Source organism: Rhinatrema bivittatum, chromosome 8, assembly GCF_901001135.1.
Source record: "Rhinatrema bivittatum chromosome 8, aRhiBiv1.1, whole genome shotgun sequence".
Lineage (NCBI taxonomy): Eukaryota > Metazoa > Chordata > Amphibia > Gymnophiona > Rhinatrematidae > Rhinatrema > Rhinatrema bivittatum.
The window spans coordinates 276,354,172-276,375,734 of NC_042622.1; the positions used below are offsets into that span (position 1 = coordinate 276,354,172).

The window sequence follows — 21,563 nt, forward strand, 5'->3', positions numbered from 1 at the left end:
CACACGTCCCGGGGCTTGCTCGGCGCGTACCTTACACACGTACCCCTTTGAAAATCTGCTCCATACTGAATAGCCAATACTAATATTAAAAATAGCACATTTTATTATTTATTTATCTAACTTTTGATATACCGACATTCATAGGACATATCATGCCGGTTTACAATCAACTCTTGTAGCGAGGAAAGAGAAATTACAAAATAACAGGGACAGGGGAAAGGGGAGCAGGAATAGAAAAAGTAGAGAAGGGGGGTGGGTGAGAGCAAGTGCGTAAGTAGCGTGAAAAAATAAAGGTTGCAGAGCGTAAAGGAGAGAAGGAAAGTAGATAGGAACTATATTCAGTTCCTATCTACTTTGTCAATGTATATATATATATATACATTGACAAAGATTATTGGTTTTCCCGAGGAAATTAGGATTGACGGGTTTATCGCCATAGGAACCTAGGGTTCAAAGGGTTAATGTGTGGACTACATATGGACTGTGCTTCTAAGATGATTTTTTTTTTTTTTTTAACAATGTCCACACCTCTTGCAAACCTTTTACTTTTGTAGCTGCTCCTTTCAGTTTTTTTCTATTTTTCTCATTTTATCAAAGTTTCCCTTTTGAAAGTTTAGAACTAGAGCCATAAATTTACTTACTGTCCCCCTTCCTGTCATTAATTCAAATTTGATCATATTATGATCACTATTGCCAAGCGGCCCCATTACCGTTACCTCTCTCACCAAATACTGTGCTCCACTAGGAATTAGATTGGAGAAATTACTTACCTGATAATTTTGTTTTCCTTAGTGTAGACAGATGGATTCAGGACCAATGGGTAAAGTGTGCCCCTGATAGTAGTTGGAGACAGAGTCAGATTTCAATCTGACGTCAGCACCAGTACATATACCCATGCAGGAAGCTCTGCTCTTCAGTATTCTCCTCGCAAAGCAATTGTGGATATATGAGGAGGCTGGTAACTACAGACCGGTTAGCCTCACTTCGGTGGTGGGAAAAGTAATGGAGTCACTGTTGAAAGAGAGAATAGTGAACTATCTACAGTCCAGAGAATTGATGGACCAGAGGCAGCATGGATTCACCAGAGGAAGGTCCTGTCAGACAAATCTGATTGACTTTTTTTGACTGGGTAACCAAGGAATTGGATCGAGGAAGAGCGCAAGGATCGGTGTTGGGACTGGTCCTGTTCAATATTTTTGTGAGCGACATTGCGGATGGGATAGAAGGTAAGGTTTGTCTTTTTGCGGATGACACTAAGATCTGCAACAGAGTGGACACGCCGGAAGAAGTGGAGAGAATGAGATGGGATTTAAGGAAACTGGAAGAGTGGTCGAAGATATGGCAGCTGAGATTCAATGCCAAGAAGTGCAAAGTCATGCATATGGGGAGTGGAAATTCAAATGAACTGTATTCGATGGGGGGGGGAAGGCTGATGTGCACGGAGCAGGAGAGAGACCTAGGGGTGATAGTGTCTAATGATATGAAGTCTGCGAAACAATGCGACAAGGCGATAGCAAAAGCCAGAAGAATGCTGGGATGCATAGAGAGAGGAATATCGAGTAAGAAAAGGGAAGTGATTATCCCCTTATACAGGTCCTTGGTGAGGCCTCACCTGGAGTACTGTGTTCAGTTCTGGAGACCGTATCTACAAAGAGACAAGGACAAGATGGAAGCGGTACAGAGAATGGCGACCAGGAAGGTGGAGGGTCTTCATCGGAGGACATACGAGGAGAGATTGAAGAATCTAAATATGTACTCCCTGGAGGAAAGGAGGAGCAGGGGTGATATGATTCAGACTTTCAGATACTTGAAAAACTTTAATGATCCAAAGACAACAACAAACCTTTTCCGTCGGAAAAAAATCAGCAGAACCAGAGGTCATGAGCTGAGGCTCCAGGGAGGAAGACTAAGAACCAATGTCAGGAAGTATTTCTTCACAGAAAGGGTGGTGGATGCCTGGAATGCCCTTCCGGAGGAAGTGGTAAAGTCTAAAACTGTGAACTTCAAAGGGGCGTGGGATAAACACTGTGGATCCATCAAGTCTAGAGGGCGTGAATAAAGTGGAGGCAGCAAAACACTGCACGGAGCGGCAGTAGCCACAGAGGCATTCAAACACTGCACGGAGTGGCAGTAGCCACAGAGGCATTCACGGAGCCAGTGGCCAGTAGTTAGTGTTCCACCTTCACGGAGCGGAAGGATGGAGGGCTGCTATCTCAAAAAAAAAAAAATATATAAAAAAACAAACAAAAAAATAAAAACAGGGGTGGGTAAGAGTATGGGGCAAGGGTGTGGCCTGCTTGTTACAGCGGCTGCTACCCCTAATTGATCTGGATGTCACTTGGATGCAGATACAGCGCTGCTCTCAAAATTGGTGGTGGGGTGGAGGGGAATTAGGGCTGGAGGGTACTGGAAGCCAATAGTAAAAGGTGGGAGAGAGCAAAAGGGGAAAAAAAATGGATAAAGTACGTAGCTTGCTGGGCAGACTGGATGGGCCGTTTGGTCTTCTTCTGCCGTCATTTCTATGTTTCTATGTATGTCTGGATAATTTGATTAACTTGGTTAACTTCATTTAACTTGAATAACTTGAGAAACGTAATCAACTTGAGCTGGTTGACGTGGACTATAGCGGAAGACCGCCAGTACCCTCAACTGAGAAACGCCAAAACCCGGTAACTATGGGTGTCCTAGCTGAAGGAAAGTGTGGCTTACCCGTGTTTGTCTTGCTCTCGGGAATTGACTCCAGAGGTTTTCGTGCATAGCAGCAGCCTTGGGCGGGATACTAAATCCATCTGTCTACACTAAGGAAAACAAAATTATCAGGTAAGTAATTTCTCCATTTCCTAGCGTGTAGCAGATGGATTCAGGACCAATGGGATGTACAAAAGCTACTCCTGAATCGGGTGGGAGGCTGCCCGTGGCCCACTTAGTACTGCCCTTGCGAATGCTGTGTCCTCCCGAGCTTGAACATCCAGGCGGTAGAACCTGGCGAAGGTGTGAATGGAGGACCATGTCGCTGCCCGACAGATCTCGGTGAGTGACAGCATCTTTGTTTCCGCCCAGGACACTGCCTGGGCTCTAGTGGAATAGGCCTTGACTTGTAGCGGTGGAGGCTTGCCTGCCTCTACGTAGGCCACCTTGATTACTTCTTTGATCCAGCGGGCTATGGTTGCCCGCAAGGCCGCTTCCCCTTGTTTCTTCCCGCTGTGAAAGACGAATAGGTGGTCCGTCTTTCGCATGGGTTCCGACCTTTCCAGGTATTGGACTAGGAGTCTGCAGACATTAAGATGGCGAAGACGGCGAGATTATTCCGAGCCCTTGTGCTTGTCTGGAGATGGCAGCGAGATGATTTGGTTTAGATGGAAGTGAGAAACCACCTTTGGAAGGAAGGAGAGGACAGTGCATAGCTGTATGGATCCCGGTGTGAACCTGAGAAAGGGTTCCCGACAGGATAGTGCTTGAAGTTCGGCGATGCGACGGGCAAAACATATTGCCACTAGAAATGCAGTCTTCAAGGTTAGTAGTCGTAGAGACAGACCACGGATAGGTGTGAAGGAGGTTCCTGCTAGGAATTCTAGTACTAGATTGAGGTTCCATAGAGGTACCGGCCACTTTAAGGGTGAACGGATCTGCTTGACCCCTCTCAGGAAGTGGGAAACGTCCGGATGAGATGTTAGGCTAATGCCTTCCACTTTGGTTCTGAAGCATGCCAACGCGGACACCTGAACCTTGATGGAGTTGAGGGACAACCCCTTCTGTAAGCCGTCCTGCAGGAATTCCAGGATCATGGGAATTTTGGCTGTCCGCAGAAGGATGTCGTGGTCTTCGCACCAGGCTTCGAATAGTCTCTATATTCGTCTGTAGGTTAGTGATGTGAAGAACTTGCGTGCTCAGAGGAAGGTGTCGATCACCGCCCTCGAGTATCTGCTTTTCTTCAGGCGTGTCCTCTCAATGGCCAGACCGTAAGAGAGAATAGAGTTGGGTTTTATTGGAGGATCAGGCCTTGCTGGGGCAGATCCCTGTGTGGAGGTAGAGGGAGAGGGCTCCCCGTCACGAGTCTTCGCATGTCTGTGTACCACGGCCTTCTTGGCCAGTCCGGAGCCACTAGAAGTAGTAGTCCGCTGTGGTGCTATGTCTTGCAGATGAACCTGCCCCGTAGAGGTCACGGGGGAAGGGGTATATAGCAGGACTTCCTGTGGCCAGGTCTGGACAAGGGCATCGATCCCTTAGGATTGTGATTCTCGTCTGCGACTGAAGAAGTTGGGAACTTGGGTGTTGGACCGGGTTGCCAGGAGATCCAAGGCTGGGGTACCCCAGTGGTTTACTATCAACTGGAAGGCTGTGGTTAACAGCTTCCATTCCCCTGGGTCTAGACTTTCTCTGCTGAGGTAGTCCGCAGTGACGTTGTCTTTTCCCATGATGTGGGCGGCTGAGATCCCTTGTAGGTTTGCTTCTGCTCATGCCATTACGGAATCTATTTTCAGGGACGCCTGTTGGCTTCTGGTTCCTCCCTGGCGGTTGATGTAGGCAACTGTTATGGCGTTGTCAGACATGACTAACAGATTTGCCCTGGAGTCTGTGACGGAACCGTAGGCAGGCTAGTCTGACCGCCCAGGCTTCCAGTCGGTTGATGTTCCACCCAGACTCTTCCTTGTTCCATTGCCCCTGGGCCGTCAGTTCCTGGCAGTGGGCTCCCCATCCTCAGACTGGCATCCGTGCTGAGCAAGACCCAGGTTGGTGGAGATAGCCTTACTCCCTTGCTTAGATGGTCTTCTTGTAGCCACCATTGGAGCTGGTTCCGTACTTCCTCCGGGAGATGGAGGTGAACGGAGTAGTCCTGGGACACTGGGTTCCATCGTGACAGTAGGGAGCGCTGTAGAGGTCGCATGTGGGCTCTTGCCCACGGGACCACTTCCAGGGTTGATGTCATGAGGCCGAGGACTTGGAGGTAGTCCCATACTTTGGGGCGAAGACCTCCTAGCAGGATTCGCAATTGGTTCATCAGTTTTCTTCTCCTTGTAGGGGGAAGAACGACCTTGTCTTGTTTGGTGTCGAACCAGACTCCCAGGTATTCTAGAGATTGGGAGGACTGCAGGCAGCTCCTGTTTGTGTTGACGATCCACCTGAGGCTCTCCAGTACAGTCTTGACTCTGGTGGTCGCCCGGTGTCTTTCGTCTGAAGATTTTGCCCTGATCGGCCAATGGTCCAGATATGGATGTACGAGAATGCCTTCTTTCTTCAGTGTCGCCGCCACTACCACCATGATTTTGGTGAACGTGCGGGGGGCTGTGACTAGCCCGAAGGGTAGCACCCGGAACTGGTAGTGGTGGTCTAGGATCGTGAAGCGTAGGGATCGCTGATGCTCGTGATGGACTGGAATGTGCAGGTAGGCCTCTCACAGGTCCAGGGATGTAAGGAATTCTCCCAGCTGTATCGCCCTTATGACCAAGCACAGGGTTTCCATGCGGAAGTGTGGTACCCTCAGGTAGCGGTTGACCGACTTGAGGTCCAGGATGGGCCAGAACGTTCCCTCTTTGTTGGGGATGATAAAATAGATGGAATAGTGCCCAGTATTTTGTTGTTGCGTGGGAACCGGTGTTATGGCCTTTAGGGCGACCAATTTGGCCAGTGTGGTTTCCACTGCCATCTTCTTGGAGGGTGAGTGGCAAGGAGGTTTCACGAACTTGTCCGGAGGGATGTTGTGGAAGTCCAGATAGTATCCCTCTCGAATGATGGTTAGGACCCACTTGTCCGCTGTTATCTCAACCCATCTTTGGTAGAATAGGGCAAGCCTGCCCCTATGGCTTCTTCCTGTGGATGGGTCAGCTGATTCTCATTGTGGGGTGCGGCTGGGGCCTGTGCCAGAACCGGTTCCCCTCTTGTTGTGTTTGTTCCAAAAGGACTGGCCCCTGCCTGTGGGGCGAGGGGCTTGATAATTACTCTTGTAGAGTCTGAAGCGCTGTGATCCTCTGCCTCTAGGTAAATCAGGGAGAGGGGCGTTGGCTTCTTTTGTTCTTGTCCTCCGGTAGCCGAGGTACTAGGGATTCGCCCCATTTGTCGGCTAACTTCTCCAGTTCGCTTCCGAACAGGAGGGCTCCTTTAAAGGGCATTCTCGTGAGTTTTGTCTTTGAAATCGTGTCGGCTGACCAACTTCAGAGCCAGAGTTGCCTTCTGGCTGCCACTACGGATGAGACGCTCCTAGCTGAGGTGCGTACCAGATCAGAGGTTGCATCCATGAGGAAGGATGCCGCTGGTTCTAGTGCTTTGCCAGGCGTGGCGGCGTTCCTGGTCATGGATAAGCAGGCGCGTGTTACCACGGCACAGCACGCAGCAATCTGTAGTGACATAGCTGATACGTCGAAAGTCTGTTTAAGGGTAGATTCCAGACATCTGTCCTGGGCATCCTTGAATGCCGCTCCTCCCTCAACTGGGATGGTAGTGCGCTTTGTGACTGCGCAGACCATGGCATCCACTTTGGGGAACACAAATAGATCTTTGGCTGAGGGGTTCCAGTGGATATAGGGCTTCCAGGGCCCTGGCCTCCGGGGCATCCCATTCAAAATTGATCAGCTGTTGTACGGCTTGCAGCAAGGAGAAATGGCGGGAGGCCTGATGGAGCCCTTCTAGGAGAGGATTCGTCTGATTCCTCTGTGGCACTTGTGCCTGGAATGGCGAGCTCCTTCAAGCTCAGAGCCATGAGATCTGGTATCTCGTCTTTGGAGAAGAAACGCCTCATGGTTCGGTAAGGTTTCGTTCCTGGAGGTATTTCCCCTTCCTCCAGGGGGTCTTGATCCTCGTCCGAGGTGTCCGTGTCCCCTATAGAGAGGCTTTTGGCTGGGGGGAGCACATCACTGGAAGGTCTGGAGGGCCCTGGGAGGCAAGGGTCCTCTGGTGGTGGGTGTGTCTGTGCCTTCGGTGGCGATTGCATGTGGACAAAAGTATGTAGACCCTTAAAGAATTCTACCCAGGAGAAGGATCTTGGGTCTAGATTAAAGGTCACTGCGTTCCCCAGGGACCCCGTTTGGGGGAGGGTCGTGCTGGAGATAGAGAGGTCCGGGGTACTATCGGTGGATCCGGATTCCTGTACTGGCTGGGGAGGGCCTTGTCCAGGTTCTCCCAGGGCCTCCTCGCACTGTAGACACAGAGCAGTGGCCTCCTTGTGCTGCGCCGCTCTTATGTGGCAGGCTGGGCAGAGGGCTTGAACCTTGGTTTTTTTGGCCAGTGGTGCCATGCTGTTGTGCGCGTAGGTCGATGAAACCCCTCCTGGCGCGCATTTAGTGTGCGCACCAGGAGGCTTAGCTATGCGCGCCGGGTGTGCCCAAGATGTGTGTGTAGGCCGGGATGCGCGCTCACTGAGAATTGCACGCCACTGTGTGCCCGGCCTAACTTGTGCGCCCAGCACAGTTGTGCGCATAGCTGTGCGTACGGCACCTATGCGCGCGCCGCTGTGTGCATAAGTAATTTATGCGCCCGGCTCGTCCCTGTGCGCATGGTTCAGATAGGCAGGCAGAGTGGCGAAATGGCGTCGGCAACCACGCGAGCAAGATGGCGACCACTTCTGAGGCTCTCCATGTGAGAGGACCCTCGTATCCAATCAGGGTCTAGTCCAGCCTGGGCTGATCAACCCGATGGTACAGATGCCGGCAGGTGATCTGTGCAGCTATCCGAGCCTCAGAGACCGGAAACATAGAAAAAGTTTTCTACCTTACCTTGTCTCGGCGTTTCCCGGTTTCGTTCCGGGTGGTCGCCAGCTGCGGTGGGAGAGAGAAGTACCTTCACCGCCACACTCTGTATTGCACCCGCTGCCGGGGGCTAAGTCCACGTCGGAATCCGGCTACCAGACAGAGGAATCTCGGAAATCACCTCAGGAAATCTCAACTGGGAGAGGGACCCTTAGGTATCACTGCAGGAGAGCGGGGCTCGTCTGGAGAGGTAAGATTTCTTCTTTGTTTGGACTTTTCTTTCTTCTTTGGTTTGAATACTCAAACACTGAGCAAGCGTGTATAGAGTCCCGAACTGCTATGGAGACGGAAAATACTGGAGAGCAGAGCTTCCTGCACGGGTATATGTACTGGTGCTGACGTCAGATTGAAATCTGACTCAGTCTCCAACTGCTATCAGGAGCAAACTATACCCATTGGTCTTGAATCCATCTGCTACACGCTAGGAAACTAAAATTGCTCCCTCTCTCGTTGGTTCCAGAACCAATTGCTCCATTTATTCCATCTAGGAACTTTCTCTCTCTAGCATGTCCTGATGTTACATTTACCCAGTCAATATTGGGGTAATTGAAATCTCCCATTATTACTTCACTACCAATTTGGTTAGCTTCCCTAATTTCTCTTAGCATTTCACTGTCTGTCTCACCATCTTGGCCAGGTGGACGGTAGTATACTCCTATCACAATACTCTTCCCCAACACACAAGGGATTTCTACCCATAAATATTTGATTGTGCATTTAGTATCATGCAGGATGTTTATCCTGTTGGACTCTATGCCATCCCGGACATAAAGCACCACCCCGCCTCCCAGATGCTCCTCTCTGTCATTGCAATATAATTTCTAACCCGGTATAGCACTGTCGCATTGGTTATCCTCCTTCCAATCATGTCTCTGAAATGCCAATTAAGTCTGTCAACATTCACTGCTATACATTATAATGCTCCCATCTTACTACTTAGACGTCTGGCATTAGCATACAAACATTTCAAAGTGTGTTTTTTGTTTGTATTTTGATTCTGTTTTTTTAATTAATAGGGATAAATTGGAATCTTTTAGCTCAGGTGAGTTTTTAGAGGCACTTGGATTACTTTTCTTATTAATGGAACCTCACTGTTGGGATGCCCTAATTCTAATGAGTCATTAGTATCCTTTGAAGATACCTCCCTCCGAACCATGCGCTGCTGAGCGACTGTCTGCTTTCCCCTTTGTTCTAGTTTAAAAGCTGCTCTATCTCCTTTTTAAAGGTTAGCACCAGCAGTCTGGTTCCACCCTGGTTATGGTGGAGCCCATCCATTCAGAAGAGGCTCCCCCTTCCCCAAAAGGTTCCCCAGTTCCTAACAAAACTGAATCCCTCTTCCTTGCACCATCGTCTCATCCACGCATTGAGACTCCGGAGCTCTGCCTGCCTCTGGGGACTTGCGCGTGGAACAGGGAGCATTTCAGAGAATGCTACTCTGGAGGTTCAGGATTTAAGCTTTCTAAGAGCCTAAATTTGGCTTCCAGAACTTCCTTCCCACATTTTTCTATGTCATTGGTGCCCACATGTACCACGACAACCGGATCCTCCCCAGCACTGTCTAAAATCCATCTAGGTGACGCTTGAGGTCTGCCACCTTCGCACCAGGCAGGAAAGTTACCAGGTGATTCTCACACCCACCAGCCACCCAGCTGTCTACATTCCTAATAATCGAATCACCAACTATGACGGCCGACCTAACCCTTCCCTCCAGAAAATTTGGTATGGATGAGATGCAAAACCAAAGATATTAGGTGGCATAATTACACATGCCTATTCCTGGAATAAGTGGATCCACCCCCCCAAAAAAAAAAAAAATAATAAAACACAATTCCTTTGTTACAATCTCTCTAGGTCCCTCATCTCCTGAAAGCATGGTGTGGACTAGATATAAAACTAAAGTGTCATCAGATCACATCAATGCATATGTGTATTCACGGACTACGTGGATCAGTAAAATATACTTCTTTTCATGATCCTTGTAAACTCCCTGATGTGTCCTGAAAATTTGATATGGATAGGATGCAAAACCAAAAAGACATCCATGGTGTGTGTATATTCATGAAATATGTGGATCAAAACAAAATACCCATCAGAATTCTCATGTCCCCCTTAGCATGTCTTGAAAATTTGATGTTGATAAAATGGAAAACCAAAAATTGTGTCATAATTGGCAAAAAAAATGATTGTGTGATGTAATTATACATGCATATTTGTGAAATAAGTGGATCCCCAAAAATCTCACTTCAGGATCCTCTTGTCATAAAACTTTTGTATTGGTTATGAAAAATGTATACAAATCCCAAAATTTTACTAGGGAACAACAATTGTGTAACCGTATTTGTGAATATGAGCAACTAAACAAAAAATAAATACCCATCAGAATCCTCATTCTTCTCCAGCATGTTTTGAAAATTCAGTGTGGATGGGACACCAAATAGGAAAGTCTTTGGTAAGGGTCAGAGACACACAAACACAGTGATTACTTTTTATCCATTAATGGCTATTAATCAAGTTTACTTAGGAAATAGCCTCTGCTATTACTGGCATCAGTAACATGGGATCTTCTTGGTGTTTGGATACTTGCCAGGTTCTTATGGCCTGGATTGGTCACTGTTGGAAAGAGGATGCTGGGCTTGATGGACCTTTGGTCTGACCCAGTATGGCAATTTCTTATGTTCTTATCCTACAGAGAAGCTTATATAGGCAATTAAAAGGAGGGCCACCAAAATGGTCATTACATGGCATGTACTAGTCTACAGACAGTCGGAAAGACCTAAAGATGTACTCAGTAAAGAAAAAAAGGAAAAGAGATGGCAGAGTTGCTTACCTGTAACAGGGGTTCTCCTAGAACAGCAGGATGTTAGTCCTCACAGATGGGTGATATCATCAGATGGAGCCCGACACGGAAAACTTTTGTCAAAGTTTCGAGAAACATTTGACTGCCAAACTGAGCATGCCAAGCATGACACTATCCACACATCCATGCAGGGTCCCTCTTCAGTCTCGTAACATGGAATTCACAAGCAAAAAATAAAACACAGCAAAAACCCAGCTCCATGGGGTGGCAGGTAGGTTTCCTGAGGACTACCATCCTGCTACCTTAGGAGAACACCTGTTACAGTAAAGCAACTCTGCTTTCTCCAAGGACAAGCAGGATAGTAGTCCTCACAGATGGGTGAATACCAAGCTACAGGCTGCTCCCGGCAACAGTCATGACCAACAGGCACCGAACTGGGTACCAATGGGCACAAAAATAACTGCGGTGCTGTTGGTAACATAGGGAGACACCCTGAACCCGAACAAAGGGCCCTAGGTAGGGATAAGCTGGGTTTAAGCCTGGAAAAGGTTGCAAAGGACAGATTGGCTGGTTACTGTCATGACTACCCTTCTTGGTCCAGTAGTGGGCTGCGAACATATGTAGGGAACTCCATGTTGCGGCCTTGAAGATTTTGGCAATTGGGATCGCATGCGAGTGGGCAACCGATGCTGCCATGGCTCTCAGAGAGTGAGCGTTCACGCTGCCTCCAAGCATGGCAGAAGAAGATGTAATCTGCCAGCCAATTGGACAGAGTTTGCATTCCCACCGCGACTCCCAGCCTGATCCTGTCAAAGGACACAGAGTTGAGAGGACTGCCTGTGGCCTGCTGTGCATTCCAGATAGAACGCTAAAGCCCTCTTGCAGTACAAAGCGTACAGAGCCCGTTTGCCCTGGTGAGAATAAGGCCTTGGGAAAAAGGTGGGCAGAATAATGGACTGATGAAAATCAGTTACCACCTTAGGCAGGAACTTAGGATGCATATGCAGAACCACCCTATCAGGAAAGAATTTCGTGTAGGGCAGATACATAACCAAAGCCTGAAGCTCACCTTCCCTGAGTGCCGAAGTGACTGCCACCAGAAAGAGAACCTTCCAGGTGAGGTATTTCAGACTCCAGGAGCATAGAGACTTGAAGGAGTCACACATGAGTCATGCCAGCACCATGTTGAGGTCCCAGGACACAACAGGAGACTGCAGGGGAGGCTTCGGCTGAAGGAAGCCCTGCAGAAACCGCCCTACAATGGGTTGCACAGAGATGGGCGTACCACCTACACCCTGATGGTAAGCGCTGATGGCACTCAGGTGTACTCTGACCGAATTGGTCTTCAACCCAGCCTCTGAAAGGTGCCATGGATAGTCACATAACCTCCAAATGGGGCAGGCGAAGGGGTCCAAGCCAAGACCCTTGCACCAAACAGAGAACCTCCTCCACTTCAGTCGATAAGACTTCTTGGTGGAAGACTTCCTGGAAGCTACCAACACCTGAGACACGTCATCAGAGAGGTCCAGGGGCTGCAGGACTAGGCGCTCAACATCCAGGCCATCAAGGCTAATGCCTGGAGGTTTGGATGGCGCAGTCTGCCCCGATCCTGTGTGATCAGATTGGGAGAGGTTCCCAGATGGATGGGTTCTCTGACTGACAGGTCCTGAAGGAGCGGGAACCAGAACTGTCTGGGCCAATAAGCGGTCACAAAAATCATGGTCCCCTGGGTCCTGCTGGAGCTTCAAGAGAGTCTTCATGACCAGCTGGAGAGGAGGATACACGTATAGGAGACCCGTGCCCAGATGTCGGGCAAAGGCGTCCCTCCTGAACATAGAGGAGAATTTTCTCACCTTGCAGTTGTAGGGGGAGGCAAAGCGATACCATCTTGAACATTTCTCTTTGAAGGAATTTGTTTGAGGCTCTCGATAAGAGAATAGTGCAAAGGCCCCCAGTTCTCTTTGGTATCAGGAAATACAGAGATTAGAACCCCCTTGCCCTGCTGGTGGAGGGGGATGGGTTCCACCGCTCTGGCCATTAGAAGGGCGAAGAGCTCTGTGAGAAGAATTTCCTGAGGAGCAGATGAAGCCCACGATGGACGTGGGGAGAGTCCACAGGGACGTCCCTGAAGTTCAGCCGGTACCCTCAGCAAACGATGGTGAGAACCCACCAGTCCAACGTAATGTGGGGTCAGCGGTATGCAAAATGGCATAGCCTGCCTCTGACTGGAGGGCAGGATGCAGAGGGTACACGCCAATCTGACTCATGCTCCCTCGCTCCCAGTCAAAACCCTGTGGCGGGGCTCTACTGGAGGGTTGGCTGAGATCTGGGGAATCGCTGCCAATGAGAACAATCTCTGGAACCAGTGTGGGGTGTATGGGACCGCGAGGCAGGAGGATAGTATTTCCTCCGACGATAAAAGGATTTCCTCGTGCTTTATCTTGAGGACCTCCTAACCGAAGATAGCTGGTCGGAAGCATTAGCGACAGGTGTTGAAGGGTCTTATGGTGATCCTTCAATTGAGCCACTGCGTCCCTGACCTTATTCCCGAAATGATTCTCACCTTTACAAGGTAGATCTGCCAGCTTTTCTTGGACCTCCAGCCAAAGGTCCAAGGTACGGAGCTAGGCCATCCTGCAGGAGCCGATACCCCCTTCAGCTACTCTCACTGTTGTCTCGAAAATATCGTAAGTGGATCTCACTTCGTTGTTTCCTGCCTCCAGACCCTGCTGCACTACTGCTGAGAATGCATCTTGCTGCTGTTGAGGCAGACACTCTGACAGCTCCTGGACCTGCTTCCACAGGTTCTGGTTGTACTGGGTCATATATAATTGGTAGGAGGCGATATGGGCAAAGAGCATAGCACCCTGATACACCTTCCTACCCAGGGCATCCAACACCCTGTGCTCCCTCCCCTGGAGGGGCAGAGGCGAGGATGCGAGAGCGCTTGGCCTTTTTAAGGGCAGACCACCACGATCGATTGGTGTGGGAGATGGCGCCTCTCAAAGCCCAGTGCCTGTTGGACTAGGTAGTTGGCATCCACCTTCCGATTAACTGGAGATACGGAGACATGGTGTTCCCAGATCCTGAGGAGAAGTTCCTTAAAAATGTCATGGAAAGCCACTATTTCCAGCATTTTGTAACGGGTGTCGTCCTCCGTGAGGAGCTGAAACAGGATGGCTTCAGCCATGGCCTGGACAAAGCCTGCAAAGGAAAAATCCTCCAGGGGAGATCTATGCCTCTCATCTGGCAGTGAAGGCTCTGAAAGAACATCTCTCAAGTCCTCCGAAGAGGTCATACGAAGCCCTTTCCTCACTAAGGTCCCCGCCCAGGACTCTCAGTTTGGGCACAGAGGATATAAAAGGAACCAAAATCACAGACAGCCCAGGACGGGGATCAGGAAATTCTGGGCCTGGGCCTGGCAGATCCGTAGGCGCTACCGGCCATGGCAAGTCTTCCTCCTTGGAGGATCCAATAATGGGTATTGCTCCAGAGGGGGGCATCGGAGGCTGCTGGGGAACCAATGGTCTTCCCAGCACCGGCTGCGTTGGAAGGATGCCTAAAAGGACATCCAGATGCTCCAGCAGGGGCACCAAAAGAGATGGCGCAGGCTCCAGCGCCAGCATGGGGACCGGTGCTAGCGGCAGTCGATACCCCATAAAACTTGGAGTACTGTCATCTGAACCCTGTGGTCCAACTCAACCTGAAAGTCCAGTGATTTTAGGCCAGAAGGAAGAGGAGAAAAAGGCGGCATTCACCAGAGCTTCCTTGGAGCCCTGAGGAGGTTGGGTGCCCGGGGAATGCCTGGGACTCCTAGGTCTGATAGAGGATGATGCCTCTTCCCCACAGGGTCGCTTTGGTGGCCGCACTGTAGCTGCCAATGCCACATCAGTTTCAGGGACGTGCATCAACGGCAATTGGTGACTGTGTTTACAGAGGTGCTTGAACCAGTCTTTCCCCAGTGCCGAGGACACTGAAGATCCTGATGTCTTGGAATGCACCGATATCAGAGACAGTCTATCTCCAGCTCATCTCTCTCTCTAGATAGGCCCTCTGGAGGAGAAGAAAGGGGTGGCGTATCCAATAGCTCCCTTCGGCCCCTCAGAGTCGACACTCCCGATGCTGGAGTAGAAAGATCAGACTTTGAGTCCAAAAAGCTTTTCCATCTTATCCAGCCGGGCACGACATCCTTTGGGGGTCATCCGATCACATAGATGCCGCCCTTGGACGATATACGACGCCCCCAGGCAGAGGATTTAGACCTCATGCGGATCAGTAATGGACAGTCTGCAGGCACGTTCGAAAACCAGACAATGCCATGAAAAACAGCCGCCAAGCAGTCAATGGCCAGTGGGCACCGAGAAGAGACACACCGGGAATCGACCATAATGAAGGGAAAAATAATGCTTACCATGGCTATGGACAGGACACTGACCTAAGAAGATGGACCCAGCGCAGAAAAGTCGGAAATGACTGGGAACAGTTTGAAAAATTACAAAGAGCAAAGCTCCCAAACCACAAGGAAACTACTTTGCGAAGACACGTAGATGCATGGATAGTGGCATGCTGGGCATACTCAGTGTGCCAGTCAAAGTTCTAGAAATTTTAACAAAAGTTTTCGGTGTCAGGCTCCATCTGATGATGTCACCTATCTGTGAGGACTACCATCCTGCTTGTCCTAGGAGAAGTGATATAAACATCCAAATACCTAACAGGCTTCAATAAAGTACCAAAAGGAAACATTTTCCAGACTGAAAACCTCAAGGACAATGGGTTGTCATGTGACACTAACGGGAAGAAAGCTCAAAAGGAATGTGAAAAAACATTCCACTGAGACAGTGGTGGACTCCAAGAATAGATTTATAGCAAAATTCAACCATGGAGGGGATAGATACAAAGAGACCTTAATGGCAGAGAGAGATAGACGACCACAGATTCAGTAAGATCTGTCACAGTATAGTAGGCAGGCAAAATGGGCAGAATGGGTTGATTAAGGGGTCCTTTTCTGTTGACATCTTCTAAAATTTCTAATAAAGTCTTGTATGCCAGATGGGGAAAGTGAAAACAACCATGTGGTTTGTGTGTTCTTTATGATCTGCTGCAACATCCATACTCACCGAATTGTTTCAATAATTTCATGAGCAGCATCATGGTGTTTGTCCTGAAACGAAGTAAAAAAAAAAATGGTATTAGGATCATTGTCATCTGTAGTATGTTATTCATGACTATTTCCCAGGAGATAAAACACAAAATTCTTAGATACTATAAGTAATCACTGGAAAAAAGGAAAGACATTATTTGATTAACTGGTTGGTAGACTTTAAACCAGGGCCACAGTCTTGGAGGACCTCAAAGAGGCCTGATTTTCAGGATAAAGCAAGCGTGCTTACTGTAAACAGGGTTCTCAGTAGACAGCAGGATGAATTAGCCATGACATGTGGGTGACATCTGATGGCACCAAATGGATCCTTCTCTTAGCTCATACAGCTTTTGATCTATTGAGCATGTGGGGGAATTGTCTTATGAGCCCCACAGCTGATTTTAAAGATAGCCTTAGCTAGGAAGTCAACTCTTCAGAGAGGCAGGCAAGTATTAAGCATGGCTAATTCATCCTGCTGTCTACAGAGAACCCCTTTGCAGTAAGCAAACTTGTTTTCTCAGTCAACAAGTAGGACTGAATTAGCCATGACATGGAGATGCTGAGGGCTGCAGCAGAGCACTTACTGAATACAGTAACTTGGACTCCATTGTAGAGAGCAGACTACAGGGTGAACAGGCTACACAAAGTTACTTGTCCAAATTTTTTGTCACTTCTTGATAGATTGTCTAGACAGTAATGGAATGTGAAGGGGCACACTGACAATGAAGTTACAGCTTTACAGTTGGCCTAGACAGGTACAGCTCACAGATGAGCCAGTAATACAGCTTTTAAGCCATGATTTAAACTTCTTTAAATGCCTGAACAGATAATTTTTTGTGTGTACCACTGGTAACAGTGATTTGATTTCAACAGTGACAATTTCTTATATTGCTAACTGCAGTGTGCATTGTTCCCCCAACAAAGCCATGGCGAAACACAGTTCCGTGCCAGGGAACAGAGGAGTGTTGAAGTATACTGCAGACCTTTAAATAATTGTCACACATTAAACTTTGGATATTATTCACACACATGATTTGGTCTTTGTATGAATTACCATACAAGCAAACTGTTTGCAACACATTCCTTATCTTTAAAAAAAAAAAAAGTCTAATGCCATATAGGTTCCAAGTGTCTTTTGTGTCTTGGGGAGAGGGAACTGAAGGAGCAAAACTGAAGGAGACCAAATCCCCTACTATAAATGTCACCACACATCACTGATATATACAAACATATAGGCACATACATACATACATACATACATAAAGGGACGGATTTTAAAAGCCCTGCGCGCCTATTTTGCATAGGCCGCAGGCGCGCACAGAGCCCCGGGACGCGCGTAAGTCCCGGGGTTTTTTTAAAAGGGGCGGGAGGGGGCGTGTCAGGGGCATGGCCGAATGACGCTGCGTTTCAGGGGCATGACGCAGCGTTTTGGGGGCAGCGACGCGGGCGTGGTTTCGGCCTCCGGACCAACCCCCGAGACCGGAACACGAAGCGGGGCAGCCGGCCGGCGCGCGCAGATTTACGTCTTCTTTTCGCAGGCGTAAATCATGGAATAAAGGTAAGGGGGGGGTTTTTAGATAGGGCCGGGGGGTGGGTTAGGTAGGGGAAGGGCGGAGGGAACAGGCAGCGCGCGCTGGGCTCGGCGCGCGCAGGTTGCACAAATGTGCACCCCCTTGCGCGTGCCGACCCCGGATTTTATAAGATACGCGCGTATCTTATAAAATCCAGCGTACTTTTGTTTGCGCCTGGTGCGCAAACAAAAGTACGCGATCTCGCAATTTTTTTAAATCTACCCTAAAATGTGTTTCACCTAATTGGTAGTAATTTTATTCACAATACACATTGAGATACCATGTGGATAGACTTATTCTTCAGCCAAGTCGACACTCTAACCTGAGTGCTTGTCAGTGTAGAAAGAGGCCCAACTTCAGGGATTCTCCCTCACAAGCCACATTTTGAACACATTTTAAAAAGACATGAAAATGAATTGCTGATGGTGCTCAGAACAAACCCATATTCAAGATTCTTGTGCATGTGAACCACATTTTTCATTACTCCCTAAAAATATCCTGGGTGCAGGCTATTTTAGGTCAGGCAGATAAGACCATCACATGTGATGTAATGCAAGTTAGGCAGTTGATCCATCAGATATATGTCTGCAGCTAAAGCCACCATAAGTACAATGTATTTAAAGTAAAGCATGTTTGCTTACCATAAGCAGTGCTTTCTGTAGATAGCAAAATAAATTAGCCATTACATGTGGATGACATCATCCAGCAGCACTGAACAGACTTGTCTCTCCAAACTGTAGAGCTTTGAGCTCTACTGAGCATGTGTAGGCATTGTTTCGTGAACATCCTCACTCATTAACAGAGCTAATCTAGCTGTGTAGTCGACTCTCCAGGTTAATTCATATTGCTTACCGTAAACACTGTTTACAGTAAGCAAACATGCTTTTTCAATCAATAAGCAAGCTGAATTAGTCATTACAGGGGAGAACCAAGATGAGGATTGCAGTGGAGCTATTATTTATTTAGACATTTTATATACTGTCATTCTATGTACAGATCACAACAGTTTACAAATTAAACATTCATAGCTATAAATTAACAAATAATGACGAGTTCCAGAGGTAGTATTCATAAACAGGCATTACTTAGTAAAGCACCCGGACTCAAACATGGAGAATGGACTACTGCAAGAACAGATTTTGCAAGCTTTTCCAATCTACTCTCAGTTCTTGATGTGTTATCAAGACAGTAATGGAACGTGAAGGTGTGGATTGAGGATCACATGACAGCTTTGCAAATATCTTCAATGGGCACCTCTTGGAGGTGGGCAACAGAGGAAGTCATGGCTCATACCCGTTGAGTTTGATCGAGCTTGTAAGTTGAAGGTCAGCCAAGTATCCAATTGCATAAAGTTCTCTTTGCAAATGAAACTCCAAGGCAATTAAGAGTCGTAGAAGCAAAGAGCTAGTTTGATTGAAGACGAGACTGAGAAAGGCCATTTGTAATATGTCAAGCCTCGTTTGCAGTTTAGACTATGAAGGGCTTTCTCCCAGACATGCATATGGAGTCTGGAGAAGAAAGTAGACAGTACAACAGATTGAGTGATACGATAAGCTGAGACTAATTTCGGCAGAAACTTGGTGTGAGTTTGAAGAATCAATCAGTTGTGATAGAATTGTAGATATGGAGGGTAGTGGTTGAAGTTCATTAACTCTTCTCACCAAGGTAACTGCAACAAGGAACAGCATTTTCCAAGTCAAGAACTTCAAAGCAGCCAATTCTTCATCAACAGAGAGAATTACGTTAAGGTCCTACAGAACAAGGGATTTCTGAACCGAGGGTTTCATGTACCATAACACACGATACAAATGGACGCATGGAGATGGGCTTATTAACTACTAAGGAGTGGTGTGCTGTGATTGCACTCAGATTGACTCTTACAGAAGAAGTAAGGTAAATACTGCAATAGTTGTGGAGGCTCAGAGGCAAAAGGATCAGAAGCATGTCACTGGCACCAGATGGAGAATCTTTTTCATTTGAAGACAGTTTTTCCTAGTCAAAGGTTTCCTTGAGAATACCAGCATGTCTTCAATCTCTGACAGTAGCTGAAGGTTCACAATAACTACACATTCAACATCCATCTTGTGAGATTGAGAGCCAGGAGAGTGGGATGGAAGATAAGAACATGCCATACTGGGTCAGACCAAGGGTCCATCAAGCCCAGCATCCTGTTTCCAACAGTGGCCAATCCAGGCCATAAGAACCTGGCAAGTACCCAAAAACTAAAGTCTATTCCATGTTACCGTTGCTAATGGCAGTGGCTATTCTCTAAGTGAACTTAATAGCAGGTAATGGACTTCTCCTCCAAGAACTTATCCAATTCTTTTTTAAACACAGTTATACTAACTGCACTAACCACATCCTCTGGCAACAAATTCCAGAGTTTAATTGTGCATTGAGTAAAAAAGAACTTTCTCCGATTAGTTTTAAATGTGCCACATGCTAACTTCATGGAGTGCCCCCTAGTCTATTATCCAAAAGAGTAAATAACCGATTCACATCTACCTGTTCTAGACCTCTCATGATTTTAAACACCTCTATCATATCCCCCTCAGCAGTCTCTTCTCCAAGCTGAAAAGTCCTAACCTCTTTAGTCTTTCCTCATAGGGGAGCTGTTCCATTCCCCTTATTTTGGTAGCCCTTCTCTGTACCTTATTTTGGTAGCCCTTCTCTGAGTCAGGATAGCAGAATCCAACCCCAATTGTATGAAAGACTGCTGGTTAGCCTGATGAGATGATAAAAAACAAACTTGCCTAGGCCATCATCTTGAAGAGGTTTATGTACTGTTTTGTAAATGAGAGGTATCAGGGGAAAAGTGTACATGAGGCTTTGGAACCAATCAAGAAGGAAAGCATCCTGTGCAATGCTGTGATCACTTGGAAGATTGGAGCAAAACTGATTTAATTTTATGTTTTCCTATGATGCAAAGAGGTCCCATAAGTCAAACAGTTTGTTTGCTACAGAGGTTGAAACACTCTAAGACAATCTGCTAGGACATCCGAGATGCCTGACAGATAAATCGCCTGCAGTGTTGCATAATGGCATTTGGCCCAGTTCCAGTTCTTTAGGGCTTCTTGGCAGAGAAGCCAGGATCCCATTCTCCCGTTTGTTGATATAGAACATTGCAACATGATTGTCCATCTGAATCAGGATGCTGCTGTTTTGAAGGAGATAAAGGAACATGAAGACAAGTAGACTGATCTGAAAGAGATTCCTGATAGATCAAATTCCCTGGTGGATTGATTTGTTTGTTTTTCTATACCCATGTTCAACTAGTGTTATCACACTAGTTTACATAGTACAAAGGAATCTGTTAGCATAGATTTCTTCTTTACAATAAAACTTTGTAACATGAGTAACTATGTAACATGAGTAATTTTGTAGCAAGGGTAACTTTGGCGTTATCTATTATAGGAGAAGTGAAGCCATTATAACATGTATCCTGAAACCTGTAACATGGGAAATTTTGTAACATGATAACTTAGTAACAAGAGTATCTTTGGCATTATGTATTATGGTAGAAGGAGTGCAGACCATATAGTTTTGTAGCGTATGTAATAATATAATTGAGAAGAAGGCATTGTAAATTGTGGTAGAGGTGGTGAAAAAATTGTAAATTATAACAATGCTGTTGAAAAACATTGTAGTATAATAACCTGTGAAACAAGAAAACTTGATTCATAGTGGGTTGACCATTATGTGTGATTATGCGGTGAGGTGGGAGGGGAAGTCTTTTTTTTTTGGGGGGGGGGGCTCGTCTTCATGTGGTTGCTGGTGGAGTGTGTGTGGTTGTAGGATATGCTTTATTGAAGAGCCAAATTTTGAGGTTCTTTTTGAATGTGTGTGTTTGTAGGGTCAAGCCTGAGTTGGGGCAGTAGACTGTTCCAGAGTGTTGGACCTGCGACTGTTATGGCTCACTTCCTTGTTGAGGTTAGGTGGGCCATTTTTAGTGGGGGAGAATCTGGAGCTTGAAGAAACCATCTTTTATTATTGAGTTGATATGTTTCTTCATGCTGAGCTCATTGTCGATGACTACTCAGATCTCTGACTGAGGAGGTTGTTTTACTGTTTGTGGTAGGAGCTGAGTTGTTGTCTTTGAGGGTTGAGATGGTCTTGTTGTTGATGTGGAGTATTTCTGTTTTATTATGGATGAGGTTGAGGGACATTTGTGAAAGAAGCTGAGTTATCTTCTGGAGGTGGTTGTCCCAGATTTTTAGTGTGTTTGTGATGGTTTATTTTATGGGGAGTAGAATCTGAACATCGTCGGCGTATAAGAAGGTTAGATTTAGATTGGATAGCAGCGTACATAGGGGGAG

The 21,563-nt window shown here is 47.2% G+C and overlaps 1 protein-coding gene across 1 annotated transcript in view; it reads right to left on the reverse strand.

Annotated features, from left to right (window-relative positions):
* Positions 1–21,563, reverse strand: part of DOT1L (DOT1 like histone lysine methyltransferase) — a 590,530-nt gene that overhangs the window by 475,564 nt on the left and 93,403 nt on the right. Inside the window, 1 exon segment of the mRNA XM_029610991.1 lies at positions 15,654–15,697. Coding sequence (XP_029466851.1) covers positions 15,654–15,697 — 44 coding nt within the window.